This window comes from Chamaea fasciata, unplaced genomic scaffold (assembly GCF_029207755.1).
Source record: "Chamaea fasciata isolate MVZ Bird 193981 ecotype frontalis unplaced genomic scaffold, bChaFas1.0.hap1 SCAF_25, whole genome shotgun sequence".
NCBI lineage: Eukaryota > Metazoa > Chordata > Aves > Passeriformes > Sylviidae > Chamaea > Chamaea fasciata.
Genome location: NW_027094110.1, coordinates 5,071,897 through 5,099,085, shown reverse-complemented (window position 1 = coordinate 5,099,085; position 27,189 = coordinate 5,071,897). Strand labels below are relative to the sequence as shown.

Here is a 27,189-nt window from a genome sequence, read left to right as displayed (position 1 = left end):
CAGGGGACTGGGGCTCCTATGACTCCTGCTGACGTGTGCGGGGTCCTCATTGCCGTGGGGAATCGCGGGTGCCACCACACTCGTCGGGGTGTGGGAGGGTCCTCGTTGCTGCCATCGCAGGTGGCCGGGGGAGGTCCTAAGACCCTCGCTGGGTGGATGCCGTGGGGGCTCGGCACTGCGCCCGCCGCGGGGATCGGGGGTCCCGTGGCACCACCGCCGTGGGGGGCAGCAGTTGGGGCGGACAAGCCCTGTGATGGGCCAGGGATAAGAGTGGGGGGCTCGTGTTTGGGGTGTCTCTAGGAGGGGTGGCCCCTCTATAGCCGGGGAGGGGGAGCTGCCCGCGGAGGGGGTCCCCTCCATCCCCCCATGGCTCTGAGACCCCTCCTCAGGCCCGGAGACCAGCCCCCATTCCCCCGAGCCCGCAGCCGCGGAGCCGAGGCCCGGTCCTCTGCGGGTGCGGAGCCTGGATCCCTTCATGAGGGCGGGCTGGGGAGGGCAGGCGGGGGCTGAGGGTCTGGGGTCGCCATCGTCTCCACCGACCCCTCCCCCGAGGACTACAACTCCCATCGTGCCTTTCAAACAGAGCGGAAGTAGAGTATTTCCCATCATGTCTTGCTCTATCGAGGCGGAAGTAAAGCGCTTTTTTCCCCCATCATACTCCGCTCTAACGTGGCGGAATATGATGTCTTCCCCCCATCATGCCCCGCTCTAGCGGGGCGGAAGTACTCACACTATCAGCCCGCGGGACTTCATTTCCCGCCGTGCCCTGCGGCAGAGAACCGGAAATCCGGCGCCGCCTCAGGAGCCGCCCGGGCCGAGGCAGCTGCGGCCCCGATCCCGTTCCCGATCCCGATCCCGGCCCCGGCCCCGGCCCCGATCCCGATCCCTGTCCCGGCCGCCCCGCTCCCGGCCGCCCGGCCGCCCCCGCCGCCGCCATGGGGTGCACGCTGAGCGCCGAGGATAAGGCGGCGGTGGAGAGGAGTAAAATGATCGACCGCAACCTGCGGGAAGACGGCGAGAAGGCGGCCAAGGAGGTGAAGCTGCTGCTGCTCGGTGAGGAGGGCCCGGGGGGCAGAGCGGAATGGGGGGTTCCGGCCTTCAGAGGGACTGGGGGAGGCAAGGAGGGGCCTCCGCCCTCAGGAAGGAGTTTGGGAATGGAGAAGTGGGGATCCCAGGGGGGGCTGAGGTGGTTCCCGAGGGATCCCTGGGGGGGCTGAGGTGGTTCCCGAGGGATCCCTGGGGGGGCTGAGGTGGTTCCCGAGGGATCCATGGGGGGGCTGAGGAGGTTCCCGAGGGGTTCCCGGGCACTGAGGAGGGTCCTGAGGGTCCCCATGTCCCCTTCCGAAGGAGAGGGCATGGCTTATCCTTGTGGGGGGCTGGGATGCGGCCCGCGGGCTTTTCCCGGTGGAATTTCCCCGTGCACCCTCCGGGCTGCTCGGGGCAGGGCGGTTTGAGCCAAGACCGGGAGAGGCACGGCTCATCCCGCGGGTCCGGGCGGGGGGAAAGGGGCGGAATGCCGGGGCTGGAGTTAAATTCCCAGTCAGGGAGCGGGGGGAAAAGGGCTCCGGGTGTCCGTGCGTTTGGGACTAGCGGAGGTCGGAGATCCTGGGGGGATTAAGCGCGTGGGAACAGGAGGTGTCAATTTTTCGGCTTTTTCTCAGGATCTGGGAAGAGCTGGATGCAGGATTCCTCTTTAGGAGGGGTGGCAGATTCCCTTTAGTGGAGTTTTGCTGTGTTTGAGCTGTGTCTTGGAGTTCTTGGAAGTGATGATGGGAGCTTGGAGGAGGCACCAAGTGCCCGTCCTGAAGGCTGGGGGAGCAGATTGAGATAACTGGAGAAAAAAAATTGGTCCTGGGGAGAAATCCCTCCTTGTGAGGGGGGGGAGGCCTGGCACAGGGTGCCCAGGGCAGCTGTGGCTGCCCCTGGATCCCTGGGAGTGTCCAAGGCCAGGTTGGACAAGGCTTGGAGTAACTTGGGATAGTGGAAGGTGTCCCTGCACATGGCAGGGGGATGGACTGGGATGAGCTTCTAACACAACCAGGACTCTGGAATTCATTTCAAATCCTCACATTTTAAAAGCACCACTCGGGGCTGGTGAACCATCTGCTCATGCTAGTCCCTCTTTTCAAGGTCTGGGTATGTATTTTTGGCTATCCTGATTTTTCTGTCTCGGAGGAGACAGATGGAGTCTGTGAGGATCTGAACAGCAGCGCTGAGTGGGTCCTGTTAGAGCAGGATGTGTGAAGGAACCATCCTGCTCCAGGAATCCTTTTTCTTTCCCATTTAGCCCGTTTCCTTCGCTCCCTGCAGGAGCTGCTCCGAGCTTCGTGCTTGGTGTGTCCATGGAAAAGCTCTTGGCTGTGTGTCAGGAGAATCCTTTGTTCTCCAGGTGTTTGTTTTGGTGCTAATGAGCAGCACTTGCACATTCCCTGGAATGGAATAATTCTTTCCTCATATTTTTGTGTGACATTTTTTCCAAAGCACCGAAGGCTTCGAGGCTGAGATTGATCTTATCAGCAAACATGGAATGGGGGGAGTATCCCCAAAATTGTACAGTCATCCGTTGGAATGTGTTACAAACCAGGTGAGGCTTTAGAACGCAGAGCAGCAGCTGATTTTGGGTCACTGTTGGCATTGGATTTGCAGGAGAATTCCTGCATTTCCTGGTGTGTCTGCAGGTGAGGAGCTTTCTAGGAGTAATTGGAATGTTGGTCTGGACCTACCTCTGGATCTACCTGGTCCCAGGTTTGCACCTGGTTGTCTCTGGCTAATCTCTCTCAGGTATTTCCTGGTTTTAAAACTGATTGTGGTGATTTCTGGGAATACCAGGGAATGCTGCAATCTCCCCACACACATCCTTCTCGATGGGCAGGTAAAGCAGAACAGGGGATTCCCAGGAGAAATTATCTGCAGTGGGAACATCCTTTCAATGAGGCACTAGAAACAGATGGAAAAGGCCATGAAGATTTTCCCATTGTTTGAGGAAGGGTTTTTTATCCCACATAAAACTGTCTGGATCTGCAGGGTCTCGTGTCATTCCCTGAGTGGTTTCTGCCCCTCTCAGAGAAGGCTGGTGAAAAAAGAATGGATTTTTCCTCAAGTTTGGAGTCCACACATCCTTCCCAGCTCCATGAAAAGAGCTGCCCCAGTTTGAGATCTGCAGAGTGGTGACAAGCAAGGAAAAGGCTGTGCCTGTGGGGAGGGAGCTGGATCCTTCCCAGCTGGGGTGTGAGGAGGCTGGGATGGACCCAGAGTCTGGAGGGTTGGCAGAGGAGAGGGGGGAGAAGGCAAATACAGTGAAATTTGGGAGAGGAGAAGTGAAATGCAGCCCAAATCAGGAGATTTGGAACAGGAATCAAATACGCGTGAAAATCAGGAGATACGTGGGAGAGGGGAGGAGGTAAAGCTGAAATCAGGAGGGTTTAGCAAGATAAGAGAGAGAGGAAGGTGCAAACACTGAAAATGGGGAGATCTGGGGAGAAAAGAGGAAGTAAAATACAGCCAAAATTGGAGGATCAGAGGAGAGGAGAGGAAGTCAAATACCCCAAAAATCAGGAGATTTGGGAGAGGACAGGAAGTCAGAAATCCCCAAACCAGAGTTTGGGTGTGTTTTCCTTTCTCTCCTCCACAACCCTTATCTTCTCTTGAGCAGAGGAGGAAGGGGAGAGAATTCCAGCTGTGCTCCCTTCTTCTGGGAGCTTTGGCTTCACTTTTTCAGCACCTTCCACCTGGGAGAGGGTTCTGATGCTGGAGGAAGTGGCCCCAACACCTGGATAACTGCAGGATTACTGGGCTAAAGTTAATCCTGGAGCTCTTCCTGGCAGCTTCTCCTCAGGGATTTCAAGTCCCTCTGTTGTGTTTCCCTTTCACAACTCCCAAGTTTGTTGAGCAATTCTGAATTCTGGGGATATTTTATGAAACAAACGAAAACTGAGTGTTGAATAACGAGTGACCCTGGTTGTTGTGACCCTGTGGGATGTAATTATTGTTCCATGCTGGAATGTCACCAGCAGCTCTGCTGCCATTGGCACTGGCATGGCTGGAGTGACGGCAGCACTGGATTCACTCTCTGGAAGAGCAGCTGAGGCTCCTGAGAGGCTGGGAATGGCCCAGGAGCCCTCACTGCCGTTTTTCTCCCCCCATTTGCCCCCAGGAAAAGGCTCCTGGGCAGGCACACACAGGGCTCTGCTGCTGGGGAGACCTGGCAGATTTTCCCAGCCAAATGGAGGAGGGTGCTGGGGTGGGTGGTTGGGTGGGAGCTAACCCAGATCCTTCACTCTGCCTGCAGTGCCTTTGCAAAGGTCTGGCGTGTTCTGGGCCGTGTCTCAGGGGTCTGTGTGACCCCGAGTGGCAAAGCAGGATCCCAGAGCTGTCCCATTCCCAAATTCCTGTGTAAATGGTGGATTTGTAGCTCTGTGGGTGCACCAACGGTTTTGCCCAAAACACCCTGTTCTCCAGCCTGGACAGCTTCCCTGAGTTTGGATGTGCTGTGTAATTATGTTGAAGCGGTGCTGCTAATTAATGCAAAAACAATTAAAAGCATAGGTTTGTTTTAAAATAACCTCAATTTGCATAATTTCCCCCCCTCCACTGCTCCAGGAGCCCTCGGCTTTTTTCTGACACTGATTTTTCCAGCCTTTTTTCTTTCCTGAATTCCTCAAAGCTTCCTCAGCATTGTTTCAGTTGTGTTTTGGTTTAAGGTAGGAAAGTGATTTCTGGGGATGGAAATCCAGGCAGAGCTGGTACTGCAGTTAATGGTGTTGTTAGTTGAAGTGGCTTTTCTCAGAGCACAGCAGCTGTGCCGTGGATCCCTGTTCCAGAGGATCCATCTGGGGGTTACACCTGGCTGCTCCTCAGCTCTGGAGCTCCTGGATGCCCTTGGAATGGTGATATGAAGCTCTGTGGTGGGGTGTTGGTGTCCAGATGTTGTCCCAGCAGTGGCTGCTGCTCCAAGTGTCCTTCCTTGTGATATCTGCTGTAGGAATCCTGCTGGGGAAGCGGCAAGGAGCTGTTGTTTCTCTGATCTTGAAGGTATCTGGGTCTGCTGGAGGTTCCTGGTGACTCGTGGCCACGGGAGGATTCTCCTCACACAGTTCACAAGGACCTGGCTCAGGCCACTTTGCACCAGGAAGGTTTAGGTTAGATATCAGGGAAAATTTCTTCGTGGCAAAAGTTGTCCAGCCCCGGCACAGGCAGTGCTGGAGTCTCCATCCCTGGAAATGCTCAAAGGACATGTGGCTGTGGCACCTGGGACATGGATTGGGGGGGACATGGCAGTGCTGGGATAGGGTGTGACTCGATCTCAGCGGGCTTTTCCAACCTTAACAATTCCGTGATTTTAATTGATTTGATAGCGGGTCAGATCTCTTTGCAGACACAGCGCTTCTCTGGCCTTTGAGCTCCATGGAGGTCTTTCCACAGCTGCACTGGTGGCTGGAATTTCCCTGTCCTCAGGTGTGGGAGCTGCAGCTTCCACCCACGTTCTCCCACCTTTCCATTGGGTCTCTGTGTGCCTTCCCCTTGATTTTCTGTTCTGCCTTTTTCCCACCAAAACCAGATGCAGGGCAGGCAAAATGCTCCTTACCCCCGGAGTGCCTGAACTCCTTGAGTTTTTCAGGAATCAGCCATGATTTAGTTCATCTCCTGGAAAAGAGATTTTGTTCCACCAGGGTCAGATTGTGCCCTCTTTTCTGCCCAGTGCCATTCTCCAGCTGTGGGATGGGAATTCTTCTGTCCCCTGTGTCATGTGAGCATCACGTGCTCGTGTCAGGACACCCGGGTGAGTGTCTATGCCCAGCACCGGGATTTGGGGATGGGCAGTTTCCAGCACACAGCTTGGTGGAGGAATTGTCATTCCACCTCTGGATATGGTTCAAGTTTAAACTTTAAATTCTGAGGCAGAGCATTGAAATAACTTTTCTTGGAAGAGCAGAAGGAACTTTAAAGAGGAATTTTTTAAGTTAGATCACGGATCTAATCTTCTGGAAGTTTGGAGTGAGCAGAGCTGTGCCCACACCTCCTGGGATGCAGCAGGCACTTGTTCCATGCAGAAGGGGGATTGAAAAAATGGTCTTTTCCTGACTTAAATGGGGTTTGGAGCTGAAATGAGGGACAGATGCCGATTATTTTTCCAGCACGCTCTTTGTGGTGATCCCTGTGCTGTCTCCTTTGTCGCTGGGGATCCGATGCCGGGCTCTTGTTTCATGTTTTCCCAGTTGGTGTTTGATCACTTTGGTGCCTCCTTTAACCTTCTCTTGTTACCGGGCGGTGCTGCCTGGGTCAGCTTTAGAAACAAACTCTGGGAATGCTGGGATGCTGGGACACGAGGCTGGCCTCCTGGAGCTCCGTGGTTTGGGGTCTCCATCCCCTGCGGGTTTGGGGAATGAGCTCATCCCTCAGCAGGAGCTGCCGGGCAGGAGAGCCCAGCTGCGTGTTTGCAACAGCTCAGGATTGTTGTCCCTGCAGGGAATTCAGAGCATGTTTGACTTTTAAAAGTGAGCCCAGCTCAAGGTGATGCTTGATAATCAGGAAGACTAAGGAATATATTTTCCAAGCCCAGGTCTTCCTGCTGTTCCCTCTCTTTCCAAGTTATCTGTTGCTTTATCATTCAGCTCCTGTTTTACAGGCCCTGCTTGGCTGTTTCTCTGCTGTCGCTTGGATCCAAAGACACCAGACTTGGCCTTTTTATCCCATATCCCCAAGCATATCCGTTTATTATGAAATCCTGAAATGGATTGAGTTGGAAGGGACCTTAAGGCTCATCCCATTCTGTGGGCAGTGACACTTCCGCTGTCCCAGGCTGCTCCAGGCTCTGTCCAACCTGGCCTTGGACACTCCCAGGGATCCAGGGGCAGCCACAGCTTCTCTGGGCACCCTGTGCCAGGAGCTGACCACCCTCACAGGGAACAATTCCTTCCCAATATCCCATCTAACCCTGCCCTCTGGCACTGGGAAGCCGTTCCCCCTTGTCTTGTCCCTCCAATCTTTGTCCAAAGTCCCTCTCCAGCTCTCCTGGAGCCCATTTAGGCTCTGGAAGGGGCCTCCTGGAAGTGTTCCAGGCCAGGTTGTATGGGGCTTGGAGCAGCCTGGGATAGTGGAAGGTGTCCCTGCCCTTGGCAGGGGGTGGGATGGGAAGAGCTTTACAGCCCCACCCAAGGCATTCCAGGGTTCTGTAATCCCGTGTGTGTGGATGAGGAGCTGTGGGGAGCAGGGGCTGGAGATGCTGGTTTGATGTTCAGCCAAGAGCCACACGAGGCCTCTCCGTGGGGGTCTCCAGCCATGCTGCTCGACAACAGCCATAATTCCTTCAAAACACTCCTGGGGGAGATCAAAGAGCTGGGAAAACAAATTCAAATCTGAGGTCTGTGCAGGGTCTGTGCTTATAGAATCTCAGGATGAATTGGGCTGGAAGGGATTTTAAAGCTTATCCCGTTTCACCCCCTGCCATGGGCAGAGACACCTTCCACTAGCCCGAGTTTCTCCAAGCCCCATCCAGCCTGGCCTTGGACACTTCCAGGGCTGCAGCAGAGGGGTGTTTGCTGCTGGTTTGTGGCTATTTCAGCAACTCCTTAAGGAATTTCTCAGAACCATCAGTAGTCACTCAGATCTGGGTGTAGGGGGCAGGTCCAGGTTCCTCCAGCCTGATGTTTCCCAGGAGTGGTGCAGAATTCCTGGAGATATTTCAACCTTTGGAGTGGTCATGGGATGTTTCTAAGCTTTAAAGTAATTGTTTAATCAAAACAGGGTTGAGGCTCCAATAGTTTCAAGGCAAAAAGGGAAAACCCCTCTGTTCTGGAGCCGGGCTGGGAAAGCTGGGGATGCTCTCCTGGAGAAGAAAAGGCTCCAGGGACATCTTAGAGGCCCTTACTGTGCCTAAAGGAGCTCCAGGAGAGCTGGAGAGGGACTTGGGACAAGGGCCTGGAGTGCCAGGATGAGAGTAAGTGGCTTCCCAGTGCCAGAGGGCAGGGTTAGATGGGATACTGGGAAGGAATTCTTCCCTGTGAGGGTGGGCAGGCCCTGGCACAGGGTGCCCAGAGCAGCTGTGGCTGCCCCTGGATCCCTGGAAGTGTCCAAGGCCAGGTTGGATGGAGCTTGGAGCAGCCTGGGGCAGTGGAAGGTGTCCCTGCCCATGGCAGGGGTGGGACTGGATGGGCTTTAAGGTCCTTTCCAACCCAAAGCATTCCAGGATTCCTTCTATGATTCTAAATCTTCCATCGGGGCTGCCGCTCTTCTGTGCACCTCCCAGGCACCTTTTGGTGGGCAAAGCCATGTCAGCTCCAGCCCGTGTGCTCCAGCAGGGCCAGCAGTGCTTGGAGTTTCACTGTGCTCATCCCAGGGTTGGTGCTGCTCCTGTTTTCAATATGCCATTCCTTAGCCACGCCTTCGCTTTTTTTTCCCTCCAGAGGCAGTGACAGCCTCGAGTGGTTTATCCTGTGCCATTGGCTCCTGTTCCCTCTGCAGTGAGGCTGTCGCCAGCCCGTGTGCCCTGCTTTGTTTGAATATATTGTTTTTCTCATCATTCTTGCAGAACTAGAAGTGTCAGCCTAATCTTTCCTGGTTCCTGTTGACTTTTCCAACACCAGTTGGTTTTTTCAAGCCTGGTGGTACGACACTGCTGCTCCTTTCTCCAGTGTTTTTCCCTTTATCCTGATTCCCAGTGCAGTTCTCTTGCTGCACGTGATTCTGTGGTATCCAAGAGTTTTCTAGGTGTCCATTGAAATAACAAACCTCAACAAGGGAATATGGGATCTGTGTTATCAGGGGTAGCAATACTAGGAGGGTCAGGATGTTGGGATGTGCATTCTACACAGTGAGGCTGGAAGGAGGGAAATGGTGAAGAGGATTTGATAGTTCAGCTTTCCCCAGCTGTGGCTGCACAGGTCTGTGGGTTGCTGGAGGCTGGTGGGGGGATATTCCTCATGGAATACAATTCAGGAATGCAGTGCTGTGGAAAGCTAAGGAGGGTGTTGGTGGGTAAGGGGACATGTCTATGTTCCTTGTGGGGTGGGATGAGTGTTAATTAAAGGAAATGTGTTTATCAGGGAGATACCCATTGAGATTTAGGGTTATCTGGACAGCTCCCGCTCCACGCTTTCAGTGGCTCTCAAGCCATTGGATATTTTTGGACCTGGACTCCTCCCAACGTGGTTGTGCTGTTGTTTGGGCCCCTTTCAGCCTGTCTGAGGGGAGCTGCTTCCATTTGAGATTTGGGAGCTGGAACCACAGCCAGATGATCCAGCATTGCTTCCAGCCTGCTCCACATGTGGAGGGTCCTGTCACATTCCCAGGTGTGTGACTCACCCCCGGAGCTTCAAGTGAGCTCCTGGGGTTATTCCCAAGCTGTCCATCAGGGAATGTTGGAACTCCTGAATTTGGGAGCTCACCAAGGGCTGCAGCACTTCAGGAATGGGCTAGTGGAATTCCTGCCAAAGCCCTGCAGAGTTTCTGAACTGCCTGTTGCTGGAGGTCCAAGCCACACGCCTGTGTCAGGCCCTTCAGTTTTGTTTTCCTCACTTGTACTTTAATGGATTTTCCGGGTGCATCCCTGTTCCATCATGCAAGGATTTGTTTCACCAGTGACCTGGTTTCTCTTCAGAAACTTGCACATGTTCCAGGGCTTTTCCCCTTAATTATGTGTGTGGAATTCCTTTCCTGAAGTACAGTTTAATGCAGTTTTGATACAACTTCAGGGGGAAAAAGAAGCATTGAATACAAGATTTTTAGGACCTTCTGGAGCAGGAAACTGGATCCTTGTGTCTGGAAGACGTAGGGAGTCTGACCTACCTGCTTGGGGATTTTTTAAAGCAAAAATCTTCAGTTGTGTAGAATTCCTCTCTTGGAATTCCCAGTCCAAGCTGTGTTTTGTTGCTCTCTTCCCTGTAGTCTCCAGCACGTGGCCGTGCCAAGTTTCTTGGCTTCCCATCTGCTGCTCCAGGAAATCCTCTGGCTTTCCTGGGGGAAGTGGTTGGACGATAATTTCTTCCCCCCATGTATCCTTTGCTTTCCCAGGGCCAGTGCTGATACAGCTGGAAAGCTGCTCCAGTTCCCCCCTGCTCTGCAGGGAGAAGGGATCTGGCTGTAGGAACGTGTACAGGGATTGGCACCCTTGGAGATGGAATTCCAGCACTTACATTACTGAGCTTTTCCCTAAGAACTTGTGGTGTTACTGGGATGTCACTGGCGTGGTCTGGTGTGTTTCTGGGTGAGGTGTGGGGGTTTTCAGAAGCTGTGATGCCTCCTGGCTCCATCTGGTTTCCAGAGGCAATAGTTGAACACTTGTGGAAGGATGCATTGAGGACAGGGACATTGTGGAATTCTTGCCCAGTGCGTCCATGGCTCGTCTGTAACAGACGAGCTGCTCTTTGTGCCCAGGGTGGTATGAAGAGGTTCCTCGCTGCTATTTTGGGAAAAGGGAAGTTCAGAAGTTAAAAGCTTCTGAAGCAGTTTTTCCGTGGGGCTACGACATTCACGCTGAGCTCAGCCCTGGTTTCTTGTGGCAGAAAGTGATCCCTGGCTGGCTGTGCTCATGGGAGCAGAAGAGAAAGGTTTGCTTCTCCTTTGACAGGCAGAAATGGCCCAGGAGCACCCTGATTTCCGCAGGTTTGAATCCACTCTCACATCTCTTGATCTCTCAGCTCTTCCTGGCTCCCCATCTAGTCCCTGCCTGAGATCCCAGAGCTGGAGGCTTTGCCTGAGGAGTCTGTAAGAATTCCAGTGTAACTCTATCCACTCTTGATGTGACTTTCTAGTGTGGAGCATCAGTTTGCTGTAGGCTGAAGCAGTGTTTCAGTAGCATTTAAATTGCCCTTTGTCATTCCCCTACTGAAGGACTCAGCCACCCTGGGTATAAACAGCTCACCTGGAAGTCCCCAGAGCAGGAAACGAAGGGTGCAGGATAAAAGCTGCTGGGTTGGTCCAGACAAATCCTTTCCAGTGGGTTGGAAAAAGAGGAATAGCAGCTTGTCCAGTGTGAACATCTGCAAGTGTTTAGAGAAGCATCAAAGGACAGAAATGAGACCTAGAGATGTTGAAATTAGGTCCAGAAAGGAAGAGTAAAATGGGAATGATTGGCTGGAGTGGAGTGAGGGAACCTTCCAGGCATTACATTCCACCCCCCCCCCCCCCACCATGGCAGGGACCTTCCACTATCCCAGGTTGCTCCAAGATCTGTCCAGCCTGGCCTTGGACACTTCCAGGGATCCAGGGGCAGCCACAGCTGCTCTGGGCACCCTGTGCCAGGGCCTCCCCACCCTCCCAGGGAAGAATTCCTTCCCAATATCTCATCTAACCCTGCCCTCTGGCAGTGGGGAGCCACCTCTCCTCATCCTGTCCTTCCAGATCCTTGTCCCCAGTCCCTCTCCAGCTCTCCTGGAGCCCCTTTGGGCACAGTTGGGGCTCTAAGGTCTCTCAAGAGCCTTCTCTTCTCCAGGCTGGACACCACCAGCTCTCCCAGGCTGGCTCCAGAATTATGGAATCCAGGATTGTTTAGGTGGGAAGGGACCTTAAAGCTCGTCTCACCCCCTGCCATGGGCAGAGACACCTTCCATTAAACCTGGTTGCTTCCAGGGATGGGGGAGGCCACAGCTTCTCTGGGAAACCTGTGCCGGGGTCACACCACCCTGACGGAATTTCTTCCCAATATCCCATCTAATCCTGCTTTTGTCAGTGGGAAGCTGTTCCTCTGTGTCAGACTAGTCATGGGCAGTGTTAATCCCCTTTTCCCCTGCATTGCCCATCTCCTGGGCCATCCCAGCAGGAGCTCCAGCCTCCCATTGAAGAGCTGGAGCTGGAGGGGAGATGTTTTTCAGTGAGTGTTAATGAGGTACCTTGTCTGGGTGGCTCCTGCCTGAGAGAGAGAGAACCTGGAACAACAGGAAAAACTTCTTTAGGAATAAGAGCTCACTGCTTGGCCGTGGCTGAGGAGCCAGTTTGGGGTAGTGGGTTGGTGAGGAGACAGTTTGGAGGATGTGGATTCCTACTTTCTTCCTCTAAAGTAAGGTGTGAGTAACCTTGGAGGGGGGAATTCCTGCTTTACCAGGCAGTGTTTAGGATTGAAGGGGGAAGGGAAGGGGTTAAAGGAATCTGGTTGGAATTACTGCTGTATTGGCAGGGTTGGATCTGATGGGGTTGGTGACAGGCAGAACAGCTTGGCTGCTGCGGGAGATTATTTTGGGATAAGCTAAGGAGGAAATAACAGTAAATATGATGCTGAGAAGGCAAAAGCAGAGAGGTTATATTAAAAGTCCCTTCTCAGTCTGGATTCGGGGCTGTTTGAGGACAGCAGAGATTTGAAATCCCAGCACTTGGATCCTGGGAATGTGGAGGGTGGATGTGGGAAATAAAAACAAGGATTTGTATCCTCCCGGGGTGGAAGTGCTGAGTTTACAGAGTGTTAATGTTTTCACACCTGACCGCAAACACTGAGCTGCTCTGAGAGAGCTGGGGATGTTCACCCTGGAGAAGGAGAGGATCCAGGGACACCTGAAGTCTAAAGGGGCTTCAGGAGAGCTGGAGAGGAGCTTTGGACAAAGGAGAATGGCTTCCCACTGACAAAGGGCAGCGTTAGATGGGATCTGGGAAAGGAATTCTTCCCTGGGAGGGTGGGGAGGCCCTGGCCCAGTTTGCCCAGAGCAGCTGTGGCTGCCTCATCCCTGGATGCATCCAAGGCCAGGTTGGATGGGCCTTGGAGAAAACTGGGGTAGTGAAGGTGTCCCTGCCTGTAGCAAGGGGCAGAACAGGATGGGATTTAAGGACCCTCCCAACCCAAACCATCCTGGAATTCTGTAGGTGTTTTATTCCATCTGGGCTCACCCGAGTCATCTGTCCAAATCCAAGCAGGTCCAACATCATTTCTTGCCTACAGCCCGAGCTCTGCAGCTCAGGGAGTCTTGAGGCCGAGGAGCCCTCAGGCAGTGGCAGAGCCAGCAGAGCTGAGCTCCTGCTGCCACACGAGGGGAAGTCCTGGAGTTCTGCTGACTTCAGGAACACCGTGTCTGCCTTTGGCATGCTCCCGGCTGGGACATGCATGTGGGGCAGCTCTGCTAAGCTCCATAAACCAGGATAACTGATGGTTTGGAATCCCAGGTGTCCACTGCCCTGAGCCATGCAGGAGGGACTTGGTTTGGGAGTGCTCTGGGATCTGGGTCAGAAAAATGGGAAAAACAGGGAACTTGCTGTTTTTTTGCAGTCAGGAATAACTGACCCTCCTTCAAGGGATAACTGACCTCCCCCAGGGTAACTGACTCACCCCCAGGGATATCTGCCCCCTCCCCCCAGCTCTGCAGAGCCTTGGAAGCCAGATATTCTTGGCATTCCTTAAAGGAAGGCTGTTGGGATGCAGACGTGCCTGCAGCTCTGAGATTTCACCTGGAAATCAACCCGTGCCAGAGGGTCACTTCCCACCTGGTTGGTCCAGGCCTTTCCTGCCCAGCTCAGTAACGGTGGCAGCATCTGGTGTTGCTGATGCACTCTGGCTGTCTTGGCCTGGAGCTGCTTTGTTGGATAAATCCTCATCCCAGTTCTTCAAACTTGCCTCCCAGTTGGCTGCCCTTGCTGACCTCTGGAAATCGACAGATTCCAGGGTTTTTTGGCCAATGAACTCATGGTGACTGTTGGCATGTGTAAATAAAATCCAGGAAGAATGTGCCGGGACAGTAGAGTGAAACTCTACTACCAGAAGCAATGCACAAGGAATATCCTACTCCAGACCCCATCAGCTTCTCTGTGGGAACTGGAAAAAGCATATCCTGCTTTTCCTTTCGGTTTCATATGGTTAACTGGATGCTTTTTGTGCTTTTCAGGTGCTGGAGAGTCTGGGAAAAGCACCATTGTGAAGCAGATGAAGTAAGTGAGTGCAGGCTGGAACCTTTGTGTGAGATGGGATAAAAAAATGTGTGGTGCCCTTCTGGTTTGGCTTGGGAGTAATAAGCTGGTTTCCTTCCAGGATTATCCATGAAGATGGCTACTCAGAGGAGGAATGCAAACAGTATAAAGTGGTTGTGTACAGCAACACCATCCAATCCATCATAGCCATCATCAGAGCCATGGGGAGGCTAAAGATAGACTTTGGGGAAGTTGCCAGAGCAGTGAGTATTGCATTTGTTTCCTTAGCCTGAGCTGTGTTAATGAATCCTGGAGTTTCCATCCGAGGCAGAATATGTTACAAGATAAAGTAGGAAAAAACCTGTCGTAACTTCAGTGTATTGTCCGTGCAAAACAATATTTTACTGAGGTTCTGGGTAAGAACCTTTAGTAGTTTGAATGTTCAAAAAAAACCACCAAAACAAAAACCAGATCTTCCTCTAAATTATTTGAATTTTTGGGAATTTTGAGTTTGAAATTTTGGGAGGTTTGAGGCCCTGCTTTTCCCCTCCCCTCTAGTTCTGCCCATTCCCTGGCATGTTTCTTGCATTTATGTCCAGCATTTTGAGTTGCAAGTCAGGAAGCCTTGATCTCCTGGTGGGAAAGGCACAGAGTGGGAACTAGGGATTCCTGGAAGTGTGCAGGAGAAAGGAATTGTGTCAGCCCAGGGCTGCACTGTGAGTGTTCTGCCTCATGCTGCTGTTGATCCAGCCCTGGATAGTTTGAATTTATGGTATTTGTTTTGGATTTACGATTCCAAGCCCTGGCCAAAGGGCACATCTTCACTCACATGTTCACTTTTTTTCCCTTTTCCCTGTGCCGTGCCATACCAACAGAGGTTTTCCAAGTGAAACCTCTAGTTCAGTTCACTGGTCTGTAGTAGCGCATCAGCATTCCCACCTTTTCTCTGAAACATTGCACCAAATTACTGAAATTCCATGGTTTTGATGGGAATGGTGCCTTTGGAGCTGTGATCCCCGTGGAGGTGCTGTGGCCATCCCTGATCAGGGCATCTCACCCCACAGCCTGGAGCTTCTTCCCCAAAAATTCCCTTTCTGTCTGCCTGAGGTAAACAACTCCGTGACTTTTGGGAGAAAACTGGATGGAGTGGAGCGTGATTGAGTAGAGCAGTGATTAATTAATGCCTTGCTGTTGGTGGGGAAGGTCTCTGTGGCTGGACACCCAGAGGTGTGTTCCTGTCCTGCAGGACGATGCCCGGCAGCTGTTCGTGCTGGCGGGGAGCGCGGAGGAGGGGATGATGACGGCGGAGCTGGCTGGAGTCATCAAACGGCTCTGGAGAGACCCTGGAGTGCAGGCCTGCTTCAGCAGATCCAGGGAATACCAGCTGAATGATTCTGCATCCTAGTAAGGAACCAACACCAGCTCCTGGGCTCTTGCCAGCTCCCACAATGGTCCAGGAGAGGGGCCAGTGTGGCTGGAGCGGGGCGGGACTGGGTGGGAAGGTCCTGTCTACACTGGGCTGACTGGGTGACACTGGGGATGGAGTGCTGTTTGTCTTTTCTCTATGGAGCACTGGGGAAAACTCCACATTCCTTGTTTTGTGCCTTGGGGAATTTAATCCTGGAGTGGTTTGGGTTGAGAGGGACCTTTGACATTTCATTCCACTCCCTGCCATGGGCCTGGACACCTTCAACTATCCCAGGTTGCTCCAAGCCCCACCTAATCTGGCTCTAAAGACTTCCAGGGATGGGGCAGCCCCAGCTCCTCTGGGCAGTCAGTGCCAGGGCCTCACCACCCTCACAGCGAGGGATTTAATCCAATTTTGAAAAACGTGATTTTTGACAAATTTGCTGATTTCATGGAAGAAACTTGGCATCTTGTGCTAAGGTGAACCAGGTGTGCCCAGGGGGCCAAGAGGCCAATGGCACCTGCCATGGATCAGGAACGGTGTGTCCAGCAGGACCATCCAGTGCCCATCCCCTGTACTGGGCACTGCTGAGGCCACACCTCCAATCCTGGGGCCACTTTTGGGTTTCTCATGACAAGAAAGACTTTGAGGGGCTGCAGTTGTGTCCAGGGAAGAGAACACAGCTGGGGAAGGATCTGGAGCCCTAGGAGAGGCTGAGGAAGCTGGGAAAGAGGCTGAGCCTGGAGAAAAGGAGGCTCAGGGGGGACCCTGTGGCTCTGCACAGCTCCCTGACAGGAGGGGACAGCCGGGGGGGTCGGGCTGTGCTCCCAGGGAACAGGGACAGGAGGAGAGGGAACGGCCTCTGGCTGCGCCAGAGGCTGTGTTCAGGTTGGACACCAGGAGGAATTTCTTCATAGAAAGGGTGCTCAGGCCTTGGAAGGGGCTGCCCAAGCGAGGTGGTGGAGTCCCCATCCCTGCAGGTGTTCATGGAGCAACTGGATGTGGCACTCAGGGCTCTGTTCTGGTCTGGTGACAAGGTCAGTGGTTGGGTCCTGGGGGTCTTTTCCAAGCTCAGCGATTCTTGGACTCCGTTGAGGTGGCAGGTGCCTGGCTGTGTCGCCTCCATTGTTCCTGCAACACGGAGCAACACTCCTAAAATTTAAACTGCCACTTTCCTGACATTCAGCAATTTCCAAAATGGGATCTCCTCACCCTGCAGGTCAATATTCTCAGTTTCTCCTTACAGCTTTCCCTTTCCTCCTGTTCCTGTGCCTGGCACCTCACAGGCAATGCTGCCTCTAAACTGTTCTGATTTTAAAGTCTTCTTGTCCTGGTCCAAAAATCAACGCAGCTGCTGAACAACTGGAAGGTTCTGAGTAGATAAACAGGCTGCTGATGGAATTTTTGATGAAATGCCTCATCTTTTTCCAGGGGCAGGTTAGTGCAGGAAGGGGAAACGGTTCCTTTGATGAGCAAAACAGTTGTTGTTTTTTCCCTCTCTTTTTTTTTTTTTTTTTTTTTAGCTCACATTCTTGGTCCTCTACAGCAAATATTTGACATTCTGAAAGGTAATTTTCAGCATTTCCAGCTGAGAACTCATCTCAGTTTAAGCTTTAACTCTTGGAAAAATGGGTTGGGAAGAGCTTTATGGAGTTTTAGCTGTACCACAGCTCACTGCCTGCAGGATTTTGCTGTTCAGAGCATTTGAGCTTGGAAACAAGGCAGAATCCTTAATTTGCAGCACCTTGGCAGGGGTTTGGATCAAGGGAAGGGCTGACAAGAGTTTTCTTGGATTTGTGCATACCTTTGCAGCAGGAAAGGAGGAAATTCAGGTTCCAAGGGAGGAAAGAGATTGATGAGGAGGGGGAAAAGGAAGGAATGATTTAATGGAAAGATGTGAAGAAGAGGAGGAAAGCTTAAGGACTTGGGCAGAGAGCAGGAATGGAGCTGAAGGAGGAACCTTGGTGTGTGTCTGGGTGGCTTTGGAAGAGGAGGAAGATGAAGGCAGCTGGAGAAATGGAGCAGATTTGGAACAGAGGGTGTTACCCTGCTTTGTAGGTACCTGCTTGACCCAGCTGCCTTCCAGAGGTGGGATTTTGGAGGGTTCTTCTTGTTCCTGGATATTTGCCACCCACCCGTGTCCAGGTGCAGGTCTGGCTGCTGTGAGGAGCTGGCACGGCCTGGGATGGGGATGTTACACCTGGGATGAGCCACCCAGGCATTTCCTGAGAAGTGCCCCAGAAAATTCAGCTTCCTGTCCCGAAACCACAGGAAGTTGCACCAAACCAATGTTATGATGCATCTGCAGCTCGGCAACTCCGCAGTTGGGAAATGCTGCCAGTGGGGTCATTTCTTCTTGGTAAATTCATGCTGTTAGAGTTCTTCTGGTTCTTCCACAGAACTTGCAGAATTCCCAGGATTTTCTTCTCCCTCCACACATGGCTCCTGACCTGCCTTATCCCTGGTGTTCCCCAATCAATTCCCTTGTCCATGCTTAGAACCACGGAATATCTAAGCTGGAAGGGACCCACAAGGATCATCAAGTCCAGCTCCTGGCCTTGCACAGGACATCCCAGAATCTCACCCTGTGTTTGGGGGGATTTTTTTCCATGGATGAGAGCGCTGTCCAAACACTCCTTGAGCTCTGCCAGCCTTGGGGCTGTGACCATTCCCTAGAAAGCTGTTCAAGTTCTCAACCACCAAGGATGGATGTCCTGCACCCCTTTTTATGGTGGGATGATGCAGGCTTTGTCCCACTTCTCTTGGGAATTTCACTTCCCTGTTCCTTTCATTATCCCCTACAAACAGCACTGAAACTGCAGTGTGAGCAGCTGTTAAATCTGTGCCCCATTCGCTGGTTTTCCAGCTGGAATCCAGTTTTGTGCTGTGTTTCCAGACCAGTTCTGACTCCACAACAGATTCTGGGGCTGAGACACATGGGATGGAGGAAGAGAGGAACAGACAAGTAACTGCTTGTGAAAACCAGGTGGCATCAAGAGCAAGAGTGCTGTGGCAGAGAGCCGAGCATTTCAGCATGGAATTGTTCCAGTAACTCCCCTTCCTGATGTTTCCTGCATCACTGGGCACTTTTTCCTTGTGCAGGCAGAGATCCTGCCTGTCAGAGCACTGCCCTGGCAGGCTGGAGATGGTATGGGAGGAGAGGAGGTGGAGGGTACCACTAATCCAAACAATCTCTCCTGGAATCGTCGTGTTTTTCATGTTTTCTTCTTCTTTTTTTTTTTTTTTTTTTTTTTTTTTTTTAAGAGCACTTGAGTAGCTCCTGGTCCAAGCTGTTGATGTGGAAATTCTCAGTGCCTTTCCCAGCACCATCTGATAGTCCCCTGGAACCACCCTGGGTTTTGTGGAATACTGCAAACATTTATTTGTTTAACTTGCCTTTTTACAACTTCCCTTTTGTCTTTCTCTCTGATGTGAGCAATGGCTCCCAGCTCCTGCCTCCAGCCAGTGCCGTGGGGAAGCATTTGGGACCTCTGTGCATGACTGGGGAGGGGAACCTAAATTCCATCTGATTCCCTGGGCAGAGACACCTTCCACTATCCCAGGCTGTTCCAACCGCAATGTCCAGTCTGGCCTTGGACACTCCCAGGGATCCAGGGGCAGCCACAGCTGCTCTGGGCCCCCTGTGCCAGGGCTTCCCCACCCTCACAGGGCAGAACTCCTTCCCAATATCCCCTCTAAACCCCTCTCTGGGGTGCAGCGGGATGAATGTGAATTCTGTTTCCATTTCACTCGTCTCCAGATTATCAAGATACCTGGAAATGTCACCAAGCACATAATGCTTTGAAGTGTTTTCATTCCTAGTTTTGATACTTTTCCTGGATTTCAGGCAGATCCCAGCCTGTGGAAGCTGTGGTTAATTATCTGCAGTCTCATGGGCAATTAGCACAGTTCCTGATCAACCTTTCTCTAGTCCTACACATCTCCTCATGTTCCCAAATGCCAGTTCTGGCCTAAATTCCCTGACACGGTGCTGGATAAAACCTAGATTACATCTAAGTGGGTTTTTTCCTTCTCCTCCTTTTCTCCCCTCCTCCTTTTACCTCCCTCTCTTTTTTTTCCCTCCTCCTCTTTCTCCCCCTTATCTTTTATCCCTCCCCTCCTCTTCCACCCCCTTTTTTTCCTCTCCCCTTTTCCCTTTTTCCCTCCCCTCTCCTTCCCTCTGTGCTTTTCCAGATTTTTGGGGTGTCTTTTTGGAGTTCCACTTCTTCTGAAATACAAGTGGCACTAGCTGGGCTGCACAGCCTGGATTTTTGGGAGGGCACAGCTGCTTCCTCTGTCCACACTTGGCAGGACTTCCAGGGTTTCCAGAAATCCCCTGTGCTGGGTTTTCCAACCGCTTATATTTCCATGTGATTTGCCCTTTAGATCTCTCTGGAATTAGTCTGGCAAAGTTTATTGTTTCAGGCAGCACCACTGAATATGATACGCCTTATTTCCTGATTCAGTTTGTTTGCTGGGAGTTTGCCAGCTCCATTCCCTCCTCTCTGGCTGCTCCCAAAGCCTTAATTAGGAATTATACCAATTTCAGTGCCCAAACTTCCAACTGGCTGTTGGGAGCAGGTGCTTTACAGCTTCAGCTTGGGCTTGGCAGTGCTGGGATAAGAGTGGGACTCTATCTTAAAGGACTTTTCAGCCCCAGTGATTCCATGATTTGTCACATCAGTGGTGTGACCTGTATCAAAGCCAGGCCTTGAGGAGCTGCTGGGTCAGTTCTTATCATTCCCATTGGCTTTTGATACTTTGTGTCTCAGTAAATTGACACTGGTAGGGGAGAGAGAGGAGAAAAAAATCTGGGCATGTCACTGCCTCAGCAGAAATATTCCTTGGTAGAAGGTGAGGGAGGTAAATAACCTTCCAAATCATGTTTTAATAAACTGAAACTAAAGTCAGGCTCAGCCCTGGTCACAGAGCAGCTCACAAACCTGCCATCCTTCTGGAGTTGAGAGCGGGATGAGAGTGCTGGCTCTTCCTGGACTAAATCCACTCTCACATCCCAGCTGTGTGGGAAAAGCCCCATGGCACTGGGCAGGTCCTGGCAGCTCACTGGGATCTGGGGTTTGGAAACAGGGCAGGGCTCTGCAAGTCCTAGCCAGGAGGATGCTGGAGTTCTTGGAGGAGGGATGTGTTGCTGGGGTTCCTAGCACAGCTTCCAGAAACGATTCCTGGCTGACAATGGATCTGTGATAATAATGTGTGGTTTGGGAGGGGGTTATTACACCCATCAGAGCCCTCTTGCCCCTGAACCCTCCCGGTGACACAGGACTGGGGTGTTTAAAACCTGGTCCTGAGAAAGAACACGGCCTGTGCCATGCCAGCAGAGCTGTGGGATCCGTGTCATCTTTGTGAAAGCAGGAGGCTGAGCCTGGAGGGAAGATGAGCTCAGAGGTGTTGCTGGCTGCAGTGGGATTTCTGATCCTGCTGGGAATCATCTATACCTCGTGCTGCTGTGCCTGAGAGCTGAACCCCAAAAGGAATGTGCTGGGGCTGGAATTAGTTGAGGTCCTGATGGGAAAATTTCTGCAAGGATGTGGCTTCTTCCAGGGCTGTATCCTCAGAGAGTGCTGTATCAGCTTGTTGGGGAAGGAGGTGACTGCATCTGCCTGGTTTGGGATGGTTTCTAAGGCTCCATCCCTCCCTCCCGGCTCCTTTGACGCATCCCTGCCCTTTAACAGCAAACCCTTGGATTTATTGCCTTGTGCTTTGAAGCAAGAGACCTTGACTGTGGATTGCCCTGGGAGATCCAGCCCTGGCACAGCTCTGCATTTCCTCCCTACCCTCCCCAGGCAGCTCAGCTCCACCAGCACCACCTCCAAGGTCATCCAGGGAGGGGTTAAAATCCCCAAGCCCCAAAACATCTCTCAGGACAGCCCCAGGGGGTTGTTTGCTTCAGGGCTGTGCTCTGTGAGGGAGATAAATAAATTCTGCGCTTTGTTCTGCAGTTTATAAAAGATTCATGGTGAGGCAGCCGACTAAAAAAAGCCTCTTGTGTTGTCTCTTCTGGTTTAGTTACCTAAATGACTTGGATAGAATATCCCAGCCGACCTACATTCCGACTCAGCAGGATGTGCTGCGGACCAGAGTGAAAACTACAGGAATCGTGGAGACTCACTTCACCTTCAAGGACCTGTATTTCAAGTGAGTGAAGGGCTCTGCCCATGCCCTGCACTGGGGGCACATCCCACACTTGCTCCTGGTTTAACTGTCCTCCTTCCCTCCGTTATCCCTCTCCGCTGGCATCGCTCACTGGAGAGACCGGTTTGACTTTGATTTGCCTTCTGTTCTTTTCAGCTGCTTTTATGTTGGAATCGCAGACACAGGTACTGACTGCTCGTTTCCAGGATCCAATCCCAAAAATAATACTAAAAGGACACTGACTGGAGTTTGAGTTTGAGTTTAACCCTTTCCTCAGAGCAGAGGAGCCGAGCCGTGTCCGCAGCCAGGCTGTGGCTCCGGGATGCATGGTGTGCTCCATGTGCTCCCCTGGGAATTGCCAGTCTGTGCCTGGCACTGCAGGGGCTGGGACTTTCCTGTCCCCTCTGCTGATCCAGTCCCTGCCAGGCTGTGGATCCAGCCTGCTCCTGGCAGTGTCCCTTTACATGTCACTAACGAGCTTCCTCTAACCTCAGAGCGGCTCCCGCTGCCTCCGTATGCTGAGGCTGCACCCCTCGTTCCTCACCTTGGATCCCTGTAGCTCCCCTTCCTGCTGCTTAGGAATTCCTTGCTTCACATGCCATGTGTGCTCCTGACAAACAGCTGGAGCCCCACGGCATTCCTGTGCCAGAGGGTGGGTGTAGGACAGTGCAGTGCCTGTGGCTCAGCCCCCTTCCCTTGTGTCTGTGCCAGTGGTTTGGAGCCTTTCCTGCTCACATTCCTAAACTGCATCTGTTGGCTTATTTATAAATGGGGTGTGAAACACTTTGCAGCAAAATCCAGGCGTTGCTTCTAAAATCCAAGGGCTTTAACAGGATCCCAGACTGGTTTGGATTGGATGGGATCTTAAATCCCATTCAGTCCCACCCCCTGCCATGGACAGGGACACCTTCCACTATCCCAGGTTGTTCCAAGCCCCATCCAACCTGGCCTTGGACACTTCAGGGATGGGTCAGCCACAGCTGCTCTGGGCACCCTGTGCCAGGGGCTTGCCACCCTCACAGGGAAGGATTTCTTCCCAACAGCCCGTCTAAACCCTGCCTCTGGCAGTGGAAAGCCATTCAACTTGTTCTGTCCCTCCAGGTCCTTGTCCCAAGTCCCTCTCCAGCTCTCATGGAGCCCCTTTAGGCACTGGAAAGGACTCTCAGGTCTTTCTGGTCCCTTCTCCTTCCCAGCTCTCCTGGCTCCAGAGCAGAGGGACTCCAGTCCTTGGAGCATCTCCGTGGTCTCCTCTGAAGAAGGAAACTTGCACAGTTTTTGGGAGAACAGAATTTTGGCTTCCAAACTGTGCAATTTAAGAACATTTTTAACAACAATGCCAAAATACTCGGCATCATCAATTTATTTATGCAGCTTCTGGTCCATCCAGGGAATAACTTGTCTTCCCATGGTGATGGATCAGGATTAGCATCTCCAGTGTGTTCCTTTAATCATCTCCCTCCTTCCCGATCCTGCCCAGAGCCATTGATCCTGTGCAGGGCCCCAGACACACGAGGTGCTGTCCCAGAGGGATTTGCTCCACAAAGGGAAGCATTAATCCATCAGAAACCCTGGTGCTGCCAGCTCTGCCGTGATATTCCGTCTCAGGCATTAATAATGGGATGGGGAAGCTGCAGTGACTGGAATTGGGATGAGCTGAGTTGTCAGTGATGCTCTTCCTTCGTGGATCTCTCTGTGCTAATGGCAAATGATTCAATCCATGTAAATATCCTGGATTCTCACAGAGATTTCCATCTTTCCTTCTAGACCAGAGGGTTAAATAGAAGATGGGAGTTAGTTTGGGATCATTAAATCCCCCCGTGGACAGCTCCTTGTCTGCTCTGGGAACAAATCAATATCTATGACTTAATAACTCAGATATTAACTTGATTTAATTAAATCCCAATCCTAGGCTCTCATCAAAATATTTGGATGAGCAAGGGGCTGGAACTATCTGTGACACAAATTTCTATTTAATTAGAAACTAATTCAATTTATCCAGACATTCCATAAGCAGCTGCTCAGCCTTTAACCTCCAGTATCTCAAGACTATTTTTTAATACATGAAATTATTTCTTAACCCCTTTAATTTCCTCCTGGGTCCCAGCAGGAGCTTGCAGGTAGTGTGTTCCCAATAATCCATTTCCCTGGAGGTGCTGTGAGAAAGTGTTTGGAGTCCAGTCAAGCAAATGGGTTGTTGCTAAGGAAATAGGAGAGAGAACAAAATCAGCAGAACTCTGGATGGTGACTTCCAGTTCTTCCTGCTGAAAACCAGAACCATGGAATGGTTTGGCTTGAAAGGGATATTAAATCTCATCCAGGGACACCTGGAACCAGACAGGCAGGGACCTTCCACTAGCCCAGGTTGCTGCAAGCTCTACCCACCCTGGCTTGAAAGAAAATAGAGAATTCTGATTTAAAATCCCCCTCTCCCTGGAAGGGAATTTTAAAACCCCCTCTCCCAAGAGAAGCACCCAAAACCCTGCGTGTTCCCAGCCCAGTGCTCAGTCTCCCCATCCTTGGGAACACCACGGGGGCCGGGCAGGAGCGGTGTGCACAGCTCCTGAGCCTCTTCTCCTGCCTCTCCCAGGATGTTCGACGTGGGAGGGCAGCGCTCGGAGCGGAAGAAGTGGATCCACTGCTTCGAGGGAGTGACAGCCATCATCTTCTGCGTGGCCCTGAGTGACTACGACCTGGTGTTGGCTGAGGACGAGGAGATGGTGCGTGACGTGGGAGGGAGCTGGGAGCATCCTAGCTCCATCCTGCACCAGGCTGGAATGTTCCTGGCGTACTCCTCTTGTTAAATTGTCTGAGAGCTGCAAGGACAAGCACTCCTTGGATCAGCCAGTGGAATCTTGCCCCACAAAGTGATAAATACAACCCATCCGTGAGGTTTTCCACCTTCCTGGTTGCTGGGAGGTGCCTGGAGTTGTTCTCATGGTTTGTTCCCTGCGTGTGAGTCACTCCAGGAAGGAACAGGAGGAGGTGACCTGTTCCCTGTGCTCCTCCTGGGGCAATGGCAGTGAGGATGTGCTGGTGACACCCCAGTTTTGAGTCTGGCCTGTGCAGCAGAGCCTCTCTTCCCCATCCCACCCTTCCCTAACATCTCTCCCATTGGATTTCCTTTTCCAGAACCGGATGCATGAGAGTATGAAACTCTTTGACAGCATCTGTAACAACAAATGGTTCACAGACACCTCCATCATCCTCTTCCTGAACAAGAAAGACCTGTTTGAGGAGAAGATTAAGAAGAGCCCACTAACAATCTGCTACCCAGAGTACACAGGTAGGCTGGGATCACTGGGATCGTGGGATCATCTGTGTCACTGGGCCAGGAGTGAGTGAGTCAGAGCCTTGCACAACCCAGAATCAGTTACAGACTTCTCCCCCACTTCCTTCTCTGTGCCTTCTGGTCAGCGTCTCTGGCCTGATCAGTTGGCTGGTAGCTCGTTTTCTTGGAAGAGAAAGGTTGTTCCCAACCTTTGTCCTTCCCTGGGATAAAGTATTGCACTCTAACAAATCAAGGTCATTTCTCTGTTTTCACACCTTACTGGGACAATAATTCCATTTAAATTCAGCTCTAGAGGCCGTGGAACGTAACCATGTCTTGCTCTGGCTCCTGTCCACCCTGGAGTGTCCGTGTTTGGCACAGATTGTTGTGGAGCCCATCACTGCTGTGGTTCCACACAGGTGTGGAAGGTATTACCTGGGCACTTGCTGAAGGCATTTACATGTTTAAAAAATTCCTTGAGATCTCTTCAAGCCTGTTGATTTCTGCGATTCCCAAAGAAGCTGCTGATTGATTCCCTGTCCCTGGCAGTGCTCGAGGCCAGGCTGGATGGGCCTTGGAGCAACCTGGTGTAGTGCAAGGTGTTCCTGTTCCTGGCAGGGGGTGGAATGAGATGGGATTGAAGGTCTCTTTAAGCCCATGACTCCCATGATCTGTTGCTCTGTGTGGAGCAGGGCTGTCCCAGCAATCCCTGGATCCCATGTCCAAGGTCACTGCCCAGGGAATAGACTTCAGGTCTCCCAGGAGGAGTTAATGGTGGATTTGGATTTGTAGCTGGATAAGGCAGATGGTTGCAAGCAGCTTAATACGGGCTTAAAAGCTCCCGTGAGCCGGTGGGCAAAGCCAGGGATCTTCTGCTTTCCAGGCTCCAACACGTACGAGGAGGCAGCCGCCTACATCCAGTGCCAGTTCGAGGATCTGAACCGGAGGAAGGACACCAAGGAGATCTACACCCACTTCACCTGCGCCACCGACACCAAGAACGTCCAGTTCGTCTTCGACGCCGTCACCGACGTCATCATCAAAAACAACCTCAAGGAGTGTGGGCTCTACTGAGAGGTAAATCCAGCTCCGGGTGTCCCGCTGGGAACTGCTCTCTCTGCTCCCTTCTACATTCCTGGTTTCCTTCCCAGTGTTTCTGCCTGGTGAGCCCCAGCCTCTTGCTGCCTCGTGGGGACAGCGACGAGCATGACCCAGGAGCAGAGAACATGTGGAATCCTGGAATTCTTTAGCACAATCTTCTGTCTTAGGGACCTTTTATTGCTGTGGGATGTGGAATTAGGGCACAGTGAAGCCACGTAGTGGGAGTAGATCCTCCTGGCATCGTTGGACGGCGTGAACTCCGGGATGTGCAGTGGATTCCGGCTGGATTCCAGACCTTGGATATGTAGCTTTCTCTCTTCCTTTGGTTAACAAGCCACCACTAGTCTGTTTTTAAGGTTATTTTTTTTTTCCATCGAGAAAACTATAACTTTACTAAACTTTATTTCTTTATTTGCAAACCTTGTTTTAAAAATAATAATAATTAAAAAAAAGCAACAAAAAAAAAATCACTTAACTATGCACATGTGAGCAGATCCTGCAGAAAATATTCCTCTTAGCAGGAATTCCTTGTTTTTAACACTTGCTATGGCCAGGATTTAATATTTCTGCAGCTACTAAGGGATCCTTAGAGCTTCGGCTTTTTTTCCATGTGTGATTTGTTACCATCCTGCTCCCCCCAGGCTTTGGGAAAGGCTCCTGCAGCAGAAGGAGGGTTTAGGTTCTGCTGGGGGTTTGAGCCCAGTTTTATGCCAGTATGGGAGGGGATTTGTGCTCAGTGTAATCCTAGCTCGGTGGGGAGAGGAGCTGAGCCCTCGCTGGGGGGAAAACTGCTGCTTCCCAGCTCTCAAACCACTGATTCCTGTGCATTTTTTGGGATGAAAACGGTGGGTTATTCTGTGCTGCCTTTCCCATGGCCCTCCCTGCCCAGCCCTGTCCTGAGCATGCCTTTACTTTGTCTGTGTGGTGCCAAATCCCTGTTTCCCTCTAGTGCCATCCCTAACCAGTCCTACATTCCTTTGCTGATCCATGATTGCATCCAGACTCCTCCCAGTTTGTCATGTGTACAGTTGGATCTGTTAGACTTGTTGGCAGTATTAAAATGGTGAGTAAAGACCGTAGCCTTTTCTCCACTTTATTCTTCCTTTTTCCAGGAGTGTTCCCAGCTTTTGTGCTTTGCTGGAGAAGGAATGGAGGAGTTTTGATGGGAATTGGGTGGAATTATCTGGACAGGGAGGTTCCTCGTGCTTTATCACTCACCGCTGTTGGTGTTGTGCTGCTCCCAGAGACTTGAGTCGTGCTGGCACAATTGGAACATGCCAGGAATCCCGTTGCCCATGGGATTATTGGCAGATGGATAATTACTCCTTATTTATAGGCCAAATCTCACTGGCTGCTGTGACCCCCGTGGGAATTCTGCCCTGGGCACTTCTGCAGGATGGAGGTGGGACTGTTCTGAGAACGCTTGCTTAGAAATCCC

General features: G+C 51.9%; 1 protein-coding gene across 2 annotated transcripts; it reads left to right on the top strand.

The window, feature by feature from the left end:
• The first annotated feature begins 766 nt into the window (after window positions 1–766).
• Window positions 767–26,830, top strand: GNAI3 (G protein subunit alpha i3). 2 transcript variants are annotated; one of them, XM_066203769.1, is made up of 9 exons: window positions 767–1,053; window positions 13,800–13,842; window positions 13,943–14,084; window positions 15,068–15,225; window positions 21,257–21,385; window positions 23,970–24,099; window positions 24,512–24,665; window positions 25,534–25,727; window positions 25,919–26,830. In XM_066203769.1, exons 1-8 carry the CDS (start codon window positions 936–938, stop codon window positions 25,722–25,724), a joined length of 1,065 nt encoding a protein of 354 aa, XP_066059866.1. In that variant the 5' UTR covers window positions 767–935; the 3' UTR covers window positions 25,725–25,727; window positions 25,919–26,830. The 2 variants fall into 2 exon arrangements, with proteins under 2 accessions (XP_066059866.1, XP_066059865.1); XM_066203768.1 differs by having other exon boundaries at window positions 768–1,053; window positions 25,802–26,830.
• The last annotated feature ends 359 nt before the right edge of the window (window positions 26,831–27,189 follow it).